Below are 21,240 nucleotides of genomic sequence, written 5' to 3' on the forward strand. Positions count from 1 at the left end.
GTTCTCGATTTCAATTTTGGTCATATGAGAATGCTTGCAACAAATCATTGTAGGTTTTAATACTGACTTTCGATCTCAATGAAATATTATGTCTATGATCAATTTAAGCTTATTATCGTTTGTAGCTGCACTTAATAAAATAAAACAAAATAATTTGAAACATGTTTTTTCTAACTGAGTCTGAACTTAAAAGGTAAAAATTATTGATTTTGATTATTTATAACTTTTGCGAAAGACTCAAGAACATGTCAACAAAAGAGATGACAGTGTATAAAAATAAACATCAAAAGTGCAATCGTAAATCATTTATCGGTGATTTCAGTTGAAGAAAAATCTCACTTTTGTATGCAGTATGAGTCCTGCAAATAATCTGCCTTGTGTCATTTTCATCTGATTGTTACCACGAAAAAGGAAACAAAACATCTTGGAGTTTTTTTTACCCCTGAATATTGCATTTGACCTTAGAACACGAGTTAACAAAATCGGGTACGAGTTGACCGAAGGTACGTGTTGACTTAGGTACGAGTTGACTAGCTTTGAAAGGCTACACACCACTAAGAACTCACCACCACCCAGTAACTCACCAATAGTTTCTCATCCTCATCAGAGTCCTGGGGCTCAGCCTTGCGTTTCTTGCCCGACGGCGGCGAGGGTTTGGTCGGTGGCGCATTTTCTTTCTTAACTTTTTTTACTTTGGCCATTATACAATACACAAAATTACATTAGTTTTCTCTATTGTTTTTTTTCGCTTTTCAAACATTTGTGTTTAAATTGGATGCATTAAATATAATATACTTTCTCTAAGGAGCATTCGGTAAATCAATCATTTATCAAAAAATGATTATGCATGCAACATATATTATAACTTATTTTCTTTTGAGATTAAACATAAATAGAAAGATTTGGCAAACACAAATAATTCCACTTGTTTCTAGAAAAAATAAATGATTGATTAGAATGATTTCACATTAACATATAAAGCACAATGTGAGCAACCGATTATCATAATCTCAAGATATCCTAACCATGCTATCATAATGAACATGATGCTGCATTCAATAAATATTGATGTGTCCAATGGAAGCCTTGTCAGTACAAATTCATACTGATTTATTGGCCTATTTAAATTTATCTTTATCCCAGATTAAATCAATTAGAAGGTGAAAATGAGGTCAGGTTCGAGAAATTCAAGACTGTTGATTTGTATTCGGACGTGACAAATGGGCTATTCAATTAAGCGGAATCTACTGTATTGATATAAAACCATCAATTTGGGTTAACAAAGAATTTTTTTGACGTTCTCAATTTGTCGCAGTATTGAGTAGGGTCAGGTCAAGGTCACAATGAGGATAAGATTATGTGGGTGTATTGATAGTATTTAAAGACAAAACCAATGTTTTCAAAGTTTTGTAGGAAGCATTATTGATATTATATGAACATATCATTTTAGGTTAACATTGTATGGACAGAAGAACAAACCGACTGGCCAATCACTTTCCAGCCAGCAGCATAGAAATTGCAATGGCGCAAGCAGAACATTAGGCCTCATTTTACTAAAACTGGGCTAAATGAATGTGCATTACCGGTAAGTGTTGTCCCAGATAAGCAAGTACAGGCTAATCTGTGACGGCACTTCCCACCTAAACGGTATTTCTCAATGAAGAGACTTCCTTCATACCAGAAATAGGATTAAAGACGAAAGAGTCGTCCTTGGTGAGCCTGTGTGGACTTCACAGGCTTATCTGGGACAACTCTTTATGCTAATGTATAAAGCCCATTTTTCCAGGAACGAGGATGACAACATTAATCATGCCTTGTTACCTGGCTGACAGTGGCACGTCTTCATCATCATCAAAATCATCATCATCACCAACATCATCATCATCACCAACATCATCATCATCATCATCATCATCATCATCATCATCATCATCATCATAATCATCATCATCATCATCATCATCATCATCATCATCATCATCATCATCATCATCATCATCATCATCATCATCATCATCATCATCATCATCATCATCATCATCATCATCATCAGCATCATCAGCATCATCATCATCATCATCATCATCATCATCATCATCATCATCATCATCATCATCATCATCATCATCATCATCATCATCATCATCAGATTCCACCCTTTCTCGCTTCACTGGTTTCAGATCTTTTTCTCGCTTCACTGGTTTGAAATCATCCTTTTCTTGCTTGAGTCTTGCAGACTAAAGTAGCAGAAAACGGTTCAGAAATAACAGAATACAACTTCTAAGAGAAAGCAATTGACAAAAGCAAAATCACCGGTAAAGTTTCTTAACTTATGCATTTTTTCCATGAGTGTGAAAATAAAGCAAACAATAAGAATACTTACAAGATGAAGAGCTTGAGCCGTGTTTGTGCGACGAGCTAGAACTTGAATGCCAATCACGGTGTTTGCTAGAACTGGAGGACGAATGGTGCTTGGAACTGCTCGAGCTGTGCTTGTGTTAATATGAGCTACTGTTGGATTTGTGCTTTTCAGAGCTCGAGATTTGTTTGTGATCACGTTCCTTGTCGCGGCATTCTTTGCTCTTGCATGAGGCACCATCCTGCTTTTGTTCTCCTGCCTTCACTTCCTCTGGAAAACCATTCTGCTTATTTTGGTCATTGTGGTTTAAAATGCCATCATCACCATTATCTGCCTTACCTAAGCAAATACACACACACACGCACGCACGCACGCACGCACGCACGCACGCACGCACGCACGCACGCACGCACGCACGCACGCACGCACGCACGCACGCACACACACACACACACACACACACACACACACACACACACACACACACACACACACACACACACACGTGTTACTCGTTCAGTTTATGTGAAGAAAAAACATTTGTGACCAGATTGCTTCTCTTATTGAGGTAAAGAAAAGTCGAATGTTGAAACCTTGAAATTTGGAATTTGATGTATATGTTTAATGTCTTAATACATAATGCACAAATGCATTAAAATATTCTTTCAGAGAAAAGTCAAAATAACCATTTAACTTAAGTTGTTATAAACCAAAAATCATTAAAAGAACAAAACTCGATTAAGTTTGTATAGCTACTTTAAGATAAAAAAATAATCACGTTATTACACTATAACTGTGAAGGTTCTGACTGTTCTTGATAAGTTTCAACCAATATCAATCTTAATGAAAATTGAAATTAAAGTTTGGCTGTTTTTATTTTTTTGTCATTTACAGCAATACAACCCCCTTTATGTGCCGGTTAAAAGAAGGATGTTGTATGCAAACATCTGCAACTATCAGCATCAATGAAAACAATGTCAGCTCTTAAACTCAAACAGCTTGGAATATCATGAAACTATGTGATATGTACGTGTTTGTGGGCACAATATCTGAGACAGTAATTTATTAACAGCCAGATGGCCTGAAGCACTTCTGCTTAATGACATAAAATAGCCAAATTCATTTTGTCTTCTCTGTACCTGATTTTTAAAAAAATAATATCATCGTCAAACTTTGTGCATATTATCTCTACCAAGTTGGAAAAATTATGCAGTGGCGTAGGGGATCAGGTGTCTGCCTAGCGACATGGAGGTCACCACAAGTGGTTAGCGTTTGGCTATGATATTAATTAGTAAAAACATCATTTTGAATGATTAATTATCATATTATAACGAAAAATCAACTTTCCTGACAAAACAATTTAACTATCATATATAAATATATATAAGGTATATAAAAGGTATTCAACTCGAAATCACCCGAAAACAGGGTGCATCGCTTTGAACAGCAATTACGTCATCAATTTTGCAGCGATTTTCATGAACCCGGTCTTATTCAACGCCAAAATGAGTTTCCTTTCTGGATATGTTTATATCTCTTTACATTTCTACACATGCTGGGTCAAATTTTAAGAAATAAAACGATACACAATTCGCGTGCCCTACTTGACAGTGATCAGACAAAATGAAATCTCCAGGTGTGAAGACAGACCTTCGCATTGGACCAATGAAATCACTCGTGTGTTTAAAATGTCAGTTAGTTGACATGTATGTAAACAAAGGCTTCAAACGGCGCTGGACAGTTAGTTTTGATGCATAATGCAACGGCAAGCACGGTAAGAGTGTTTTTTTTCATACGTATTATTGAATTATGGTATCGAGGTCCGTGAACTTTGCAGGGAAAATGCACTTTACTCCGTAACAATTTCAGTCTTACATCCGGTCTGATCAATGTCAAGTGGGTCACTCAAGTTGTGAATCGTGTTATTTCTTAAAATTTGACCCCGTATTTGTATAAAAATATTGCAAGACATGTACATTTACAGAAAGGAAATTCACTTATGCGTTGAATAAGACCGAGATCGTAAAAATCGCTGCACAATTGATGAAGTAATGGCTGTTCAAAGCGATGCACCCTGTTTTCGGGTGATTTCGAGTTTAATACCTTGTTATATATATATATATATATATATATATATATATATATATATATAATATATATATATATATATATATATATATATATAGATATATATATATATATATCTATATGTATATATATATATATATATATATATATATATATATATATATATATATATATATATTTGATAGTGAAAATGTTGTTGTTTTTTTCAGAAAAGTAGATTTTTCGTTATAATGTGATTATTTTTCATTCAAAATGATGTTTTCACTAATAAATGTCATAGCCACACGCTAACCACCTGTGGAGGTCACGGGTTCAATCCCTGTTGTTGAAGCTTTTTTTAGATAACCCTCGTAGTCATCAAGTGCTGATTCTAATCCCAGAAAACGGACTCAAGAGGGTTTCAAATAAGGAGTAATATATTAAATAGGTTTAAAGGGATCTTTTCACGCTTTGGTAAATTGACAAAATCGAAAAAAGTTGTTTCAGATTCGCAAATTTTCGTTTTAGTTATGATATTTGTGAGGAAACAGTAATACTGAACATTTACCATGGTCTAATATAGCCATTATATGCATCTTTTGACGATTTTAAAACCTAAAAATTATAAAGCGTTGCAACGCGAAACGATTGAATAATTTGGAGAGTTCTGTTTTTGTCGTTAAATTTTGTGAAACTACGAAGATTGCTTATATAAGGTATGAAATACTTCAAGCATATGTACTCGGCGGAATAGCTCAGTAGGCTAAAGCGTTTTTACTTCAGGACTCTGACAGGACTCCAGGGGTCACTGGTTCGAAACCTGGTCCGGGCAATGTTCTTTTCCTTTTTTTAATTTTATTCTCGATTTTTTACTGGAGCTTTTACGATCCAATAATTATATTTATCGATATAAAGCATTTAATGAATAAGTTAAAAAATGCCAAAATCTGTGAAAAGGCCCCTTTAAACTAAACCAAGTTGGATAACCAGCCAGAACATCTGAAGCATGTCTGAATTACCGGTAGTGCCCTGGAATATCCTCATTGTCCAAATTAAACGAATCTGCGCTCTAACTCAAATAGTTTTAATTATCAAACTCCATAAATGTAATCCAGGCATTCAAATGAGTGTATTTTTGGAACAGTTTTCATTCTTGTTATTACTTTATATTTTAGAATTATCCACTGTACATCAAAGCATCAACAGCTGACAATGAGTTGAAGTTTTACTATACTGTTCACTCCTCATTGGATGTCATTGAAGAAAAGAACAATTCTGCAGGCAAGAATGCCAATGATCAGCGAGAGCTCTACCTTGGCCTTCTGTATCCCACAGAGGACTACAAAGTGTATCCTTATGATCCGCGTTCTGGTCTTAACGTGGTGTCACGTGATGTAGGTGTGAGCGGTCGCAGGTTTTTGGCGGGTTAAAAAAAGTGTATTTTTCCAAAATAATAGCGTTTTAAATTACTGTTTTGATCGGAAACTAAATGGATTGTATGTGCAAATGTGTTTTCAATCGGACTGTTATGAATTATAATGCCGAAATCAAAATGCGGTAAAAGAAAAGAGCGAAACAGCAGTGGCAATGACCCGAATGCAAGCAAGGTGCATAAACAAAGAGGCCCGTCCGCGGATAAGCGAATCCGGAAGTGTTGCAGATTATAGCATAATGGCGAATAAAAGCGACGAACCCACTATTCGTGGTGTTATGGCGCTATTGACAACCGTCAGTGATCGCTTGCAGTGTTTGGAGGTGAAAATGAACATTATTGAGTCGATTGAAAAACGAATGGAGAACTTCGAAAAGGACATTAAAAGGCTGTGGGTGGTGCATGAAGACAGGTCCAAGAAGGTGGAGGAGCGGGTATCACGAGTGGAAGACAAGGTGGAAGGGGCAGACATCCATGTGGCGGAGCTAGCGGAGAGGGTACAGGAACTGGAGAAGGAGCGTGATACACTGCGAGATAACGTAAGCTACCTACAATCGCAATCTATGCGCAATAACTCGGTGTTTACGTCCGTTCCGGAGTCCAATGGAAACGGTAACGAGACACCGGAAACAACAGAAGTCAAGCTGCTTCAACATTTGGTGAGTGCATTTAAACTTACAGAAGAAGTAGCAACCTCAAGTTTGAAAGAGTGCATCGATCCCCAGGAATGCCGATACATGGCAAAGTAAGAAACATTGTCGCCAAATTTACTTTTTTTAATGACCGGGAAATGGTGCGGAAAAGGTGGAAGGAGCTTGACGGTACAGCGCACCGCGTCTTTGAACAATTTCCCCCTGAAGTAATGTCGAAACGGTGTCAGTTGGTAGTGAAAATGAAGGGGGCGAGGCGGCTAGTTAAACGGGCGTACCTTGCGTACGATACGCTTTACGTAGACGGCACTCCTGTGCGCACGTAGGATCACGGCGGTGGTGAAGTATCAATCCTGTCGTGGAACGTCAACGGTCTCACGGATAGTAAAAAAGTATCTTCCACTTTTGTAAATACTTTGAGGTCTTATGATGTATGTTTTTTGAATCCTGGACGAGAAGTTCTAGTAATATCGATTTGAGTGGATATTTATCTTTTAACTTTTTTTTTTAGAAAATTTCAACATCTAAAAGCTCGAAGAAATGATGGTGGTATTGTTGTCTATATTAAAGAAGAATAAGCTGGTGGCATTACAATTGTAAAAAATCATTATAATACAATAATTTGGTTAAAATTTGATTGCACATTTTTTAATATCCCAGATGATTTGTATATCTGTGCTACTTATATATGGGGACATGATTCCGCAGTTTATAATACATTTAATGTAGATCTCTTTGAAATTTTAGAAAACTATATAACTTATTATTCTGAATTTGGTAAAATATTTGTTACTGGCGACCTAAATAGCAGAGTTGGTAATAAGTTTGATTATATTATACAAGATAGAATTAATACTGAATAAGATGACGCTGATTACTGTCCAGATAACACCACTGTGAGGGCCTCAGTAGATTGTACATTAAATAGCCACGGTGTAAAATTATTAGACCTTTGCAAATCCACATGTTTACGCATTGTTAATGGTAGAATTGGAAATAGCTGTAAACATACTTTTTATTCTAATAATGGTTCGTCTGTAATTGATTATTTGCTAGCAAACGAATACAGCTTTTCAAGTATATCTGATTTTATTGTGCATGATTTTAACGAATTTAGCGATCACGCCCCGTTACATTTTTCAATATTATGTAATAATGACCCGTCCGATTACCAGTCATTCACCGATGTCAAGTATAAATGGGACGATGCATTACGTGGGCAATTTCGCTCACAAATTATTTCGATGTTACCTGTATTTAATACCATTGTACAAAATGTAGATTATTCATGTAGAACGTCAATTAATAACGTGTTGAATAGATTTACTGAAACCATTCGCAGTATTGCTGATCCGTTATTTTCCAAAACATGCTTTTATAAAACAAACCCTAGTTTCAATGTAGATAGTTGTACAAAGAATGCAGAATGGTTTGACAACAAGTGCACTACTGCACGAAATTTATATCACGAAACTCTACGTACTTTTAACTCTTGTAAAACAGATCTAAATAGAGAACGCCTATGTACAAGTAAAAGACATTATAAGGATTTAATTCGTAAGAAGAAAGCCTGTTGCTATAGGAAAAAAATGTTGGAGATTGAAAATTTAAGAAAACACAAGCTAAGGGAATTCTGGCGATTTTTCAATTCGAAAACTAACGTAATAAAAAATAAAATAACTTTAGAAGAATTTACAATGTTTTTTGAAACCTTAGTAACAAAATATCTGATTTTTGCAAGACTGGTGCAGAAGATTTCTGTTCAAATAATGATTTTGACTTAATAATAAATCATCGGGAAGTGATTGTATTTTGAACGAATATTTTATTGAATGCAGTGATATTTAATCAACCCATTTGTGTGATTTGTTTAACGGTATTTTTGTATCGGGATTTTTCCCTGATAAGTGGACAGAAGGGTTAATAATCCCTTTGCATAAAACAAGGTGCTGTTAATGATGTAAACATTTGTAGAGGGATCACATAAGTAAGTTGCTTTTCTAAATTATTTACCACGATTTAAAACAAGCGCATTGAAACGTTTTGCATTGAAAACACTGTTATTTCGTTGCGCAGTTCGGATTTAGGAAAGTTTATTCAACTGTTGATGCTATTTATATATTGATGTCGATATGTTAAAATGTTTTGATAGTATATACCGCAATGGATTATATTTGAAAATGTTTAAATCTGGTATAAAAGGTAAATTGCTTTAAATAGTGAAGGATATGCATGCAAATGTTAAGTCACGTGTTAAAGGGATCTTTTCACGGTTTGGTAAATTGACAAAATTGAAAAAAGTTGTTTCAGATTCGCAAATTTTCGTTTTACTTATGATATTTGTGAGGAAACAGTATTACTGAACATTTACCATAGTCCAATAAAGGTATTATATGTATGTTTTGACGATTTGAAAACCCAAAAATTATTAAGCGTTGCAACGCGAAACGTTCTGTTGTCCTCGTTTAAATTTTCGAAACTACGAAGATTGCATAACGTATAACATACTTAACAGCATGTACCCGGCGGAATAGCCGTGAGAGCTAATGCATTTTTACTTCAGACTAACTCCAGGACTCCGGGGATCACTGGTTCGAGCCCTGGTACCAGCCACTCTTTTTTTCCTTTTTTAAATTTTATTCTTGATTTTTTGCTGGAGCTTTTAAGATCCAATGTTTACATTTAACAATATAAAGCATTTAATGACAAACTTCAAAATATGCCAAAATCTGTGAAAAGGCCACTTTAAATCATGTTCATCTTATTCAGATTATTTTAGTTATGCGGTTGAACTGAGGCAAGGGGAGGTAATGTCCCCGATTTTGTTTTCTTTATTTGTTAAGGATCTTGAACTTTACCTTCAAGACAACATTAACTCTGGTTTGAATATAGATGATATAATGTTTATTTTATTACTATTTGCTGATGACATGGCTTGTTTAGGCAAGTCCCCTGCCGAAGTTCAAACACACTTAGACAACTTATATTTATATTGCAATTCTTGGGGGTTAAATGTTAACACTGCGAAAACGAAGATTATGGTATTTCGGAAGAGGGGAGGATTAAAACAAAACGAAAAATGGACATACAATGGTAATGATATTGAAGTGGTTGATAACTTTAACTATTTAGGAACGGTTTTGAATTATACGGGAAATTCTAAATTAAACCAGGAACATTCGGTTGGTAAGGCCCTTAAGGCAATGAATACATTATTCTTTAAATGCAATGATTTTGACATAAAGCCAAAAATATTTTGTCAGTTGTTCGACTCTTTTGTTGACTCCATATTGAGTAATGCTTCAGAAGTATGGGGATTCACAAAGTCTGTTGATATCGAACGCATACATTTAAGATTTTGTAAACGATTGTTACAGGTTAAAATAAATACATGTAATGTAGCTGTTTACGGAGAATTAGGTAGATATCCATTGTATGTAAACAGGTTCGTTAAAATTATAAAATACTGGTTTAAAATTATTAACAATGAAAATATCATACTGAAAGTTGTTTACAATCAAGCTTTAAACGATTGCAATAGAGGTTATACAAATTGGGTCTCAAATGTTAAGAACATGTTAAATAACTTTGGATTTGGTTATGTATTTGAAAATCCAAACAATGTACACGTTAATAGTTTAATTAGCGAGTTCAAATGTAGACTTGTAGATAACTTCAAACAGGAGTGGTTTGGCAAAATGAATAACAGTCCTGTATTAGATATGTATAAAGTTTTTAAAACCTCTTTGATACATGAAGAATATTTAGATTTACTTCCTAGACGTCTGCGATTATTTTTTGTAAGATTACGAGTGTCTGCACACCCGTTGAGGATCCAAACTGGCAGATACGCTCAGAATAACACACCACAGAATGAACGTTATTGTTTATGTTGTTATGAATTGGATTTAGAAGATGACTACCATTTTATAAGTATATGCCGAGGTTACACTGATTTAAGGGAAAAATATATAACCCGTAAATTTTATATAAACCCATCTGTATATAAAAACCACAAGTTATTAGTTTCATGTGACAAATCAGTTATTTCAAATGTATGTAAATATATGAAAGAAGCTCTTGCTATAAGAAATACAATTTTAAATAACGTTGTTAAAAATTCATTACCGCTTTGATGGGATTGACGTATTGTTGCAATTGATTGTGTTTATTTATTTTTGTATTCTTAAATGACCATTTATGAATGTTATGTTTAAACATTTCGATTATTACCGCTTTGATGGAATTTACGTATTCTTGCAATTTATTTGTGTTTATTTTTTAACACCGCATTGACGGAGTTTACGTTTTCTTGTAATTGATTGTGTTTATTTGCATTTGTATTCTTAAATGACCATTAACGTTATGTTATGTTTAAAAAATTTAATTACCGCTTTGATGGAATTTACGTATTCTTGCAATTGATTGTGTTTGTTTATATTTGTATTCTTAAATGACCATTTATGTTATGTAATGTTATGTTGTTTTACCTATTTACGTGACAGAAAATAATTTGTATATTTGTGTATGAAGACGATGTACTTATGTATAAGTCTGAATAAATTGTCTGTCTGTCTGTCTGTTTGTCTGTATGTCTGTCTGTCTTAATGCAGTCTGCACAGGCTTATCAGGGAAGACAACTCCTACCTAAACTGGATTACACATTTTTGGTTGGAAGAGACTATCTTTGAACGAAAATAACGTCAAAGTGAAACCTGTCGTCCCCTATTAGCCTATGTGGACTTCATTGGCTAATTTAGGACGACATGTTACGCACATGCATCAAGTCCATTTTTATCAGAACATGGCTTTTATTGACCTAGTAATATCGGTATTCAGTCTGTTTGAGTTGAATACCATTGTATATTTTTAATATTTTCCCCAAGGGAAGGGAACACACATGGGTAAGCACAGTTATTTCATAAAGGTCGCCATCTCAAATTAAAATAAGAGTGAGTCTCACTTTATTGACCAATCATAATGCTTGTAAAATTTCAGCTTCAAATTCTATTGTTAAAGTATTGAAAATTAAGCCTATGCGAGGGCATAAAAATGGCCATAATTCAGGGAACTCATTGAGGGGATTCTTATGAGCTTTTATTACAGTAGATGGTCTAATTAACCATCGTAGACAGAAAGTCTGGTAACAATGAAGATATTATATGCAGGTAGTCTCATTTCAATAAGTGGAAGTCAAAGTGTAAATTTGAAAAATTACTCAACATGTTAATTCATAGTAATATGTTACACACAGAAAGCCTTCACAACTAATTTGAGAGAAAAATAATTTGCGTATACACTTCTTTGTGGCAAGCATCATTAACTTAATTGAACCAGACAGTTTCATAACAATGATGCAAATTCTGTTATTTTATTCATTTTAATATTTCACGGAAAACCTCTACATGTCAATTATTACAAAACTTATAAAAAGGAACATCCAGAGAGTGTAACTTGTTTTCGTCACCGAAAATAGGTAAGTACTGTTATTCACATGCCACATTAATTGTGTGTGCTCATGTGCGTGAATTTAGTAGTTAATGAGGTCCTTCTGCATCTGAGGCTGCATTATTGCAGGTCACAGCATGCCATAGCTCCTCCCTAAGTTACTTATTCGAGGCACACAGAGCTGAAATCATTTTTGATAATTTAACACTTAAATGTCAAGATAGTAAATTTGCTTTGCTTTCTTTAATGATAGAAAATAGCATAATTCTTTTTGAAGCGTTGGACTCGTGACTAAGAATTTCTTTAGTAAATCTGTAACATACAACCAACACAAAATTAAACTCAAATGTAACTAGCGTTCTTATTGGGTCATACTTGTTCACATAAAATTTGAAATCTGAAATCATTTGTGGTAGTGAGTAGGCCTGTAGATTTATGAAACAAAACACATAATTGTGTTGCTTTGTTTCAGGTCTTTTAGCGAAACAGTGATATCAATGATGCAACAGTGAATAATTGGATGACACAATATACTTTTGAGAAAGTGTATAATTGTAGTCTTAAAAAGTGTTTGATACTTGTGTCTAAAGAATGAAGAATATTCCATATTTGGACAAATGCGACATTATCAGAACTGAATGCCATATGTTTACGTTTTTTATTTGTTTTAGTTTTCAAGCTTTCAAATAATAATGTATATATATATATATATATATATATATATATATATATATATATATATATATATATATATATATATATATATATATTATATTGTATGGATAAATTGCAATACATAAAAAAATATATTTTACTTGGACATAGGTTTGAAATAAAATATTGTAATTGCTTGACAAATTATTCCTTAATTTCAAATGATACCCAATGATTCTTTCATTTTTAATAATACCCAATGATTCCTTTATTTTCAATGATACAATTCAACAAACAAGGAACGAAATTAACTGTTACCATTTTAATTGCCCTTCAATTAAGGCAATAAGACAGTCTCATAATAATCACTGAATAATATAAATCTAGTTTTATTTCGAGTGAAAATGACTACATGCAACCAGCATTTTACCATTATGCCTCTAGTGGCATTATTAGAACAAAACTTTGAAGAAGACCTCTAGATAATGCTAAGTACTGAATAGGGAAGCAATTGGCTTTGCGGTTTCAGACAGCTAGATTATCAACGGTTTTCTCTATAAATCAGCGGGCAATGTCAATTTTGAATTAATGCCCCATTAATTAAACAAACTCTGTAGAAAACCTCTAGATGATAGCATACACCAAATATAAAAGCAATGGGCTATTTCAGATAATTGTAAGCTCTTCACTACAGAAGTACGTATAATTGTAAACCAGGTGACAACCGGGACAGGGCCCGTTTTGACCCTAGGGGCATAATTTGACCTCAGATAATGCTACTTATAAAATATGGAAGCCTTGGGATTTTCAGTGTCAAACAAAGATTTTTAAATATATATCACATATAAGTCTATCTAAAATTGATGATCCCTGGGACAGAGACAGTTTTGGCTCCAGGGGAATGATTTGAACAAGCCATGTAGAGGATATCCAAGTAATACCGTATGACAAATATAATGGCTAAAGACCAAGCAGTTTCAAATGTTTAAAAAAAAAGATTTTCCTTATTCAAGTCCAAAACAGCACCCCCCCCCCCCTCCCCCAGAATCTCCACTGTTGACTCCAGAGGGCATAATTTTAACAAATGTTGTAGAAAAACTGAATATGAAAGCATTGTGCTTTGCAGTTTCTGAGTTTTTTTTAAGGTATACTTACTTTAGTCTATATGAAATTGGTGACCCCGGGGATGAGGCAAGTTTTGACCGTAGTAGAATGATTTGAACAAATTGTGTAAGACAAGAATGCAATGCTACATACTAACTATTAAACCTCTAGGCCATGCCGTTTCTGAGAAGAGTTGCAATTGCCATTTCCCTGACCTTATAAGTTAATGGACCGGAACCCAGGGCCGGATTAAGAGCTAGGCTAACAAGGCTGCAGCCTTGGGCCCCCGATTTTTAAGGGGCCCCTTATGGCAGGCCAGTTTCTCAATCTATTATCTTTCTTTATTACGCCATTTAACGACTCTATCGGGATTGCAGTAGAAATTATCTGTGTGATTTTACCAGTTTCCCGATGTATATCGAATTGTAACCGTTTAGTTCGCTTTGATTTACTCTGCTATCAATTTTCTTTCTTTGTTGTATATCAATTCAGAACCATTAGTTTCTTTGTTTATTATACTACTTGCCCGTATGGTCATTACAATATAAGGACACGTTTGACGACATTGAAGAGAAGGCTAAAGCGTTTGTTGCAATCAACAAATATAAGGATGCGATTAAGCGTAAGAAACGGCGGAAACTATTTCGTGACGAGAGTGCGACACCAGATGCGAATTCGGAGCTAAGTGCACGCGACAATTTTCGAATTCACACATTCTACAGCATAGTTGATCGTCTCACTGTTGAACTTCGAAAGCGGTTGAGCGCACATTCTGGTCTTCACAAACTGTTTGGTTTCATGACACAGTTTGAGTCTCTCAAATTGGATGATCTACGGAAATGTGCAACGCATCTAGTGGAATCTTATCCAGATGGCATTGAATCGTCTTGTTGACGAATTCGTTCAGTCCAAAGCCATCTCTAAGAAGCGGACAAAGACTGAACCATCCCCCGCATGAGTGAACTGCTGAAGTTAGATGGAGATCAACTACAGACAACTTTTCCAAACGTTGCCATCGCTTAACGAATATACTTAACAATTCCAGTTTATAACTGTCAAGATAGGATGTCATTTTATCATTTTCACGCGTGCAAAACTATATATGGAACACCATAAGTCAGGAAAGGTTGATAGCATCGGGGCTATTGTCTATTGAATGTCAAGTCCTCCGATAACTAGACGTCACACAGCTGATCGATGACTTTGGCCAGCTGAAGTGTCGTAGAAGAGACCTATATATAGGCTGGAATTTGTTTAATGTAACATGTATGTTAAATTCATTTAATAAAACTGCTATGCGTTGTTAAACTTGTTTTGCTATATATATATAATGTAACTGTCAACTGGTTACAAATGCAAGTTTTCTAATCTTTGTAGTTGTAGTATCAAGTATGATTTTCAATATACAGCAGGGGGCCAGAGGGAAGGAGGCCCTTGTATCTTGTGCAGCCTTGGGCCCCAAAACAGCTTAATCCGGCCCTGCCGGAACCATTACAACAATTTAAATAGAAGACCATTCAACGATTATTCATGTGAAGTTTTGTCAAATGCTGTCAATCTGTTAAGTATTTTAAGGAAACAAGAGGGCCAAGATGGCCCTAGTTCGCTCACCTGAGAGGAGTCGATTCATTCAATATTTACCAAACGTCAAACTTGACCTAGATATTGTCCAGACAAACATCCTGGTCAAGTTTCATCATTATTGAACAAAACTCTGGCATATAGTGTTTTTGTTTTTGTAAGATTTGACCTGGTGCCCTATATTTTGAGTTACCAAACATCAAACTTTGCTTACAAGAAAAATATTATGACCAAGATTCATAAAATCTGAAACAAAATTGTGACCTATATAGAGTGTAATCAAGGATATTGTATAATATAATGAAAATTTGGACAATCTACGGTCAATAATTATGGCATTAATTATGTGATATATATAAAACCAATCTTTGTATCAAGTTTCATGATGATTGGGCAAACAATGTGATTTCTAGACTGTTCACACGCTTTTTTTACTATATACATATCAGAAAACTGCCCCAGGCAGCCATGTTATTCAACTGACCGGAACCATTTTCGAACTCAACTCTTATATCAAGGAAACAAATGTTCTGACAAAATTTCATGAAAATTGGGCCAAAAATGTGACTTCTAGAGTGTCCACATGTTTTCACTATATACAAATAGAGAAAAATGCCCCGCCCACTGGCGGCCATGTTTTTTCACCGATCTGGACCATTTTCAAACTCGTCCGAGATATCAATAAAACCAATGTTTTGACCAACTTTCCTGATGATTGGGCAAAAATTGAGACTTCTAGAGTGTTTACAAGGTTTCTCTATAGCCAAATAAGGAAAACTGCCCCCCGGCAGCCATGTTTTTCAACTGACCGGAACCATTTTCGAACTCAACTCTCATATCAAGGAAACAAATGTTCTGACCAAATTTAATGAAGATTGAGCCAAAAATGTGACTTCTAGAGTGTTCACATGTTTTCACTATATGCATATAGAGAAAAATGCCCCGCCCACTGGCGGCCATGTTTTTTCACCGATCTGGACCATTTTCAAACTCGTCCGAGATATCAATAAAATCAATGTTTTGCCCAACTTTCATGATGATTGGGCAAAAATTGTGAGTGTTTACAAGGTTTCTCTATAGCTAAATAAGGAAAACTGCCCCCTCCCCCTGGCAGCCATGTTAGTCAACTGACCGGAACCATTTTCAAACTCAACTCTCATATCAAGGAAACAAATGTTCTGACCAAATTTCATAGCCAAATAAGGAAAACTGCTCCGCCCACAGGCGGCCATGTTTTTCAACGGGCCGGAACCACTTTTGAACTCGACCAACATATCATTAAGGCAAACATTTTGACAAAGTTACATAAAGATTGGGCATGAAATGTGACTTCTACAGTGTTTACAAGGTTTTTATTTTTTTGACCTAGTTTTTGACCCAGCATGGCCCAGTTTCGAACTTTATCGAGATATCATTGGGACAAATCTTCTGACCAAGTTTCATGAAGATCGGACAGGAAATGTGGCCTCTAGAGTGTTTACAAACCAAATGTGCAGGACGGACGAACGGACGGACAAAGACCGGTCACAAAAGCTCACCTGGGCAATCAGGTGAGCTAAAAAGTTGACATAAAAACCGATTTTAACTTTAAAAAAGAATGCCCTTGAGCCTCGAGACCTGAAACTGAGGGGATTTCAAATGAAGCAGAATCTTGCGTTTTGATGCAAGCAAATTGCAATTTTCTCATTTTTGACTCCAGCAAAACAATAGCCTTGCATCATTTTGACACATTTGCTTTCCATAATCCAACTCTTTTAAAGGGGCCTTTTCACAGATTTTGGCATTTTTTTAACTTATTCATTTAATGCTTTATATTGATAAATGTAAACATTGGATCGTAAAAGCTCCAGTAAAAAATCAAGAAAAAAATTAAAAAAAGGAAAAGAACATTGCCCGGGGCAGGTTTCGAACCAGTGACCCCTGGAGTCCTGCCAGAGTCCTGAAGTAAAAACGCTCTAGCCTACTGAGCTATTCCGCCGAGTACACATTCTTGACGTATTTTATACCTTATATAAGCAATCTTCGTAGTTTCACAAAATTTAACGACATAAAACAGAACTCTCCAAATTATTCAATCGTTTCGCGTTGCAACGCTTTATAATTTTTAGGTTTTAAAATCGTCAAAAGATGCATATAATGGCTATATTAGAGCATGGTTAATGTTCAGTATTACTGTTTCCTCACAAATATCATAACTAAAACGAAAAATTACGAATCTGAAACAACTTTTTTCAATTTTGTCAATTTACCAAAGCGTGAAAAGATCCCTTTAAGGACAAGAAATGATCTTTTATGCTACAAATCATGCTTTTCACCATCATACTTATAAATAAGATTTTACAAAATGGTAAACACTCATAAAGGAACAAATTTCAGGATACTCGGGTATTTGACCCCAAGCATGTTAAATTTGACCCCTAATATTTTAAAGCCTTGGGCCATGTTGACTTCTGGTGTTCAAAATTTACGGAAATCCCTTAACTGGCTCAATTATGGCTAAGTATCGTTTAAGTATGGCGAAAATATGTACCAAATTAAAATACATACTCTTTCGATAAAAAAAGTTCCAAACATGTGACCTTTGAAATCTCTGTGTGACCTTGTCTTAGAGCAAAAGAGCTTGTTCGTATGCGACATGATTTGCCACTATTGATTTCATAATAATGGGCCAGGCATAAATAGGTCATCAAATGATTAACCCACCAACAATCTATTCTATGTCTCCCAACCACTGTGTGGGCAAAATACAGTTCAAGCTTGATCATCTTGTATAAAAGAATTTCAAAATAACTGCACAGATGCAATTCCCCTGCAATTCATTAACAGTGCATTACTAGCAACCAAACATTATTCAATGTAAACTTTCGTTTGTTGCAGATGGTGCGTCCCATAAAAGAATCATAGATGGAGGTAGATCAGGTCTATACCAGCAGCAAAATGTGCCAGTATCAAAAGTTCAGAGTGCTTCGTTTTATGAAATGGCTGGACGCAATAGGGTTTGATACGGTTGGGATGATAATGAACATAGATTATGCTCACTGATAGGGTCATAAATTACAAACACAAATATTTGTTTAATTTCTTGTATTTGTCACTTGATCTTATGACACTTAATCATACATATAAAACAAAATGATGGGTTCAATAAACCCCAATGCTCTCAGTTAAAGCCTGGCCATTATTGATTTGTCAGTCCCTTTTGATAAAGTCCAAAAGTAGATCAATTTAAAGGTCAAAATAATGTCAGATGATGTGGGTGTGTTTAGATTGTTTGCAGATAACATCCATAGGACTATCAAAGCTTTGTAGACTGCGATATCGATATAAGACAATAGCATCATTAGGGTTAAGCAAGAAATTTTAGACCTGGATTAGTCCAAAAGTAGGTCAATGTCACGGTAAAAAATGAGTTCAGGAGATGTGGGTGTGTTGTAAAAGTTCCAAGACAACAATTAAAGTACCAGATCTATGTAGGAAGAATTAGATGTTATTTTGGGTTATTGTCATATTGATGGACAGGAAAATGAATGGACTAGCCGATCTGTAGATACTGGGGGCATACTAACCAACCATTCAAATTTTGGAAATGCGTGAATGAGCTATAAACTTTCAAACCTTGGAATTTCTTAAGTATTTTTCACACAAGAGTACAATCTATCCAACTGAGAAAGTACAATAACCACAACTCTTGCAAATACAAATAGTAAATAAACTTGGCTAAAAAACGTAAATAGAACATTTTATTTAATCATGATTTTTTAATAATTTAAAACAACCCTTTAAATAAAATCTTACAGCATTTTGTTAAACACGTGCTAACAGTATTGTGTTCCTGTATGGTAAACAGTAACCTCAGTCTCCAACATACTTACCCAACATTTAACATACTTCCATGCAGGCATGCAATACACGCATTTCACTTAAGATGAACACATACAACAAATGCAGTTATAACAGTGAAAGAATTCATTCATAAATGATCAACACATCTGTACTTTGAGAATACCCAATCCATTTGTCAACTGTATCATTGAGTGATAATAAAATACAAAAATATTTGACATCAATCATGTCACAATGCAGACCAACAATGGAAGATTTTAGGTTGCACCCTATGGATATGTTGCAGCAATTTTATAAACTTTTGACAGAGATTTCTAGACAGAGCAAGTCTTTGAACAAGAGCTGTCTCCATTGGAAGACATACTGGTATACCCCTGAAAAAAGCTTTTTCGAAACCTAAACGCAGATTTCAAAACCTAACGCGGACCCAAAGTTCAAGGTAAAGGTCAAAGGGGTCGAATTTGTTTGCGTATGGAAAGGCCTTGTCCATATACACATGCATACCAAATATGAAGGTTACATCTGAAGCGACATAGAAGTTATGAGCATTTTTCGAAACCTAAACGCAAAAGTGTGATACATGACCATATTTACAAGGCATCTAAAACGTCAACAATTAAAATGCATAAAAATAATATGATACAATTGAATAATGAATTAATTGTTCATGACATACAATATGATGAATGAATTGTTCATGATTTTTAATGATGAATGAATGAAACGTATGATTAATGATTTTGAAAAAATGTTTTACCTTAAAATTATTGAACAATGGCATGAATATTTATTCCCTGGTATGGTAATTATTAACAACACAAATATCAGTACTTTATTGAAGAGCCAACACGTTTAGGTACAGCAATAGCATACTCAATAAAACAGAAGATCATGTTATACAGGACTTATAAATGGACAAGAGATCATTGAAGATGTAGACTTAAAAAGTCTACAGTAGACAAACTACATCAAAAATAGTTAATTGTCTATGTTAAATAACAATATTTTCATGCTTATACAAGCACTGTGAGTTACAAACATGTTTGAAGGATAGTTAATGCATTCCATCAATAAATAATTAAATAAAATATACAATAACACATAGATTTAAATGAATTCAATATAAATTAGTTCAATGAATTTGCAATACAAAATACATTTCCTTAGTACATGTACTTACATATATCATAAAGTGTACAGATATCTACAATCAACACTTACAGTTCATTGTTACATGAATTTTTGCACCAACATGTTTATTTTTCTGCCTTAACAGACCGATTTGTTTAAAAAAGGTATAATAGTTAATTATATATTAAGTGAAGCGTTTTATTTTTACAATTACAATTCAGTTACAATATCTGTAAGCAAGCATATGCATCACTACAAATACATGCTATGTAATACAAAAAATAAATTAACATTTTAATACCACAGATGTTTGAAAGATCTAAGGCATTGTCCATGATTGTTTTTTGAAAAGAAAACATCACAAAGCTCTCATAAAAAGGTTGATCAGAAAAGTACACACGGGTTAACATCTTGAGATAATGTGATTACATCAGTTTTCAAACCACAGTAACAAATAATGCTGGCTTGAAAAAAACCCACATGAAACACAGATACAAAATGAAAGTTAATTTAATTCCCTAGTTAAAACCAGCGTTAAAATCTGAAGTCTGCAGTTGCCATGTCTATTGCCCATCTGAACTTCTCTCTCTGAGTTTTGTTGTACACCTTTTCTATGGGCACCTCCCACTTCTTGCACCTGAAAAAGGCCAACATAGTCTTGCATTTTCATCCCATATCTCTGATACAAGTAAGTCTGCTCAGAGATTAAATTTCCACTTGCAATATGCAAGCAAAAATACTGATAGCTGGTGAACTTATAAGCAACTAACATTTCTTCACATTCACTTTTAAATTATTTCTGTTACATCAAGTGTACTTGTTTTATTCAATTGAAAAATAAATTAATTGATAATTAGGACTAGTTTTCTAATCGTCATAAATAAATATGACGGGTGCGGGATGCACACACTACTATGCATTACTTGATTGGGGCATGTCCACGATTCACAAAATACATTTATATGTACTTC

The 21,240-nt window shown here is 34.6% G+C and overlaps 2 protein-coding genes across 36 annotated transcripts in view; one reads left to right on the top strand and one right to left on the bottom strand.

Annotated features, from left to right (window-relative positions):
* Window positions 1-12,598, top strand: part of LOC127844428 (trafficking protein particle complex subunit 2-like protein) — a 36,705-nt gene extending 24,107 nt beyond the window's left edge. The window contains exon 5 of one of the 2 annotated variants that reach the window (XM_052374641.1): window positions 12,429-12,598. In XM_052374641.1, coding sequence (XP_052230601.1) covers window positions 12,429-12,468 — 40 coding nt within the window. In that variant the 3' untranslated portion in view covers window positions 12,469-12,598. The remainder of the gene's footprint in view (window positions 1-12,428) is intronic. The other variant, XM_052374642.1, reaches the window with a different exon arrangement.
* Window positions 1-21,240, bottom strand: part of LOC127844416 (DNA topoisomerase I, mitochondrial-like) — a 115,132-nt gene that overhangs the window by 18,352 nt on the left and 75,540 nt on the right. For 2 of the 34 annotated variants that reach the window (XM_052374588.1, XM_052374586.1), the window contains exon 18: window positions 20,338-20,906. The exons of 30 other annotated variants lie outside the window; for them this stretch is intronic. In XM_052374588.1, the coding sequence (XP_052230548.1) occupies window positions 20,804-20,906 (103 nt within the window). In that variant the 3' untranslated portion in view covers window positions 20,338-20,803. Of the gene's footprint in view, window positions 1-19,577; window positions 20,907-21,240 lie in introns of those variants that run through there. 2 more of the 34 variants (XM_052374589.1, XM_052374584.1) reach the window with 2 other exon arrangements.

The sequence above is a fragment of the Dreissena polymorpha genome, chromosome 9 (assembly GCF_020536995.1).
Source record: "Dreissena polymorpha isolate Duluth1 chromosome 9, UMN_Dpol_1.0, whole genome shotgun sequence".
NCBI classification, from domain to species: Eukaryota; Metazoa; Mollusca; class Bivalvia; order Myida; family Dreissenidae; genus Dreissena; species Dreissena polymorpha.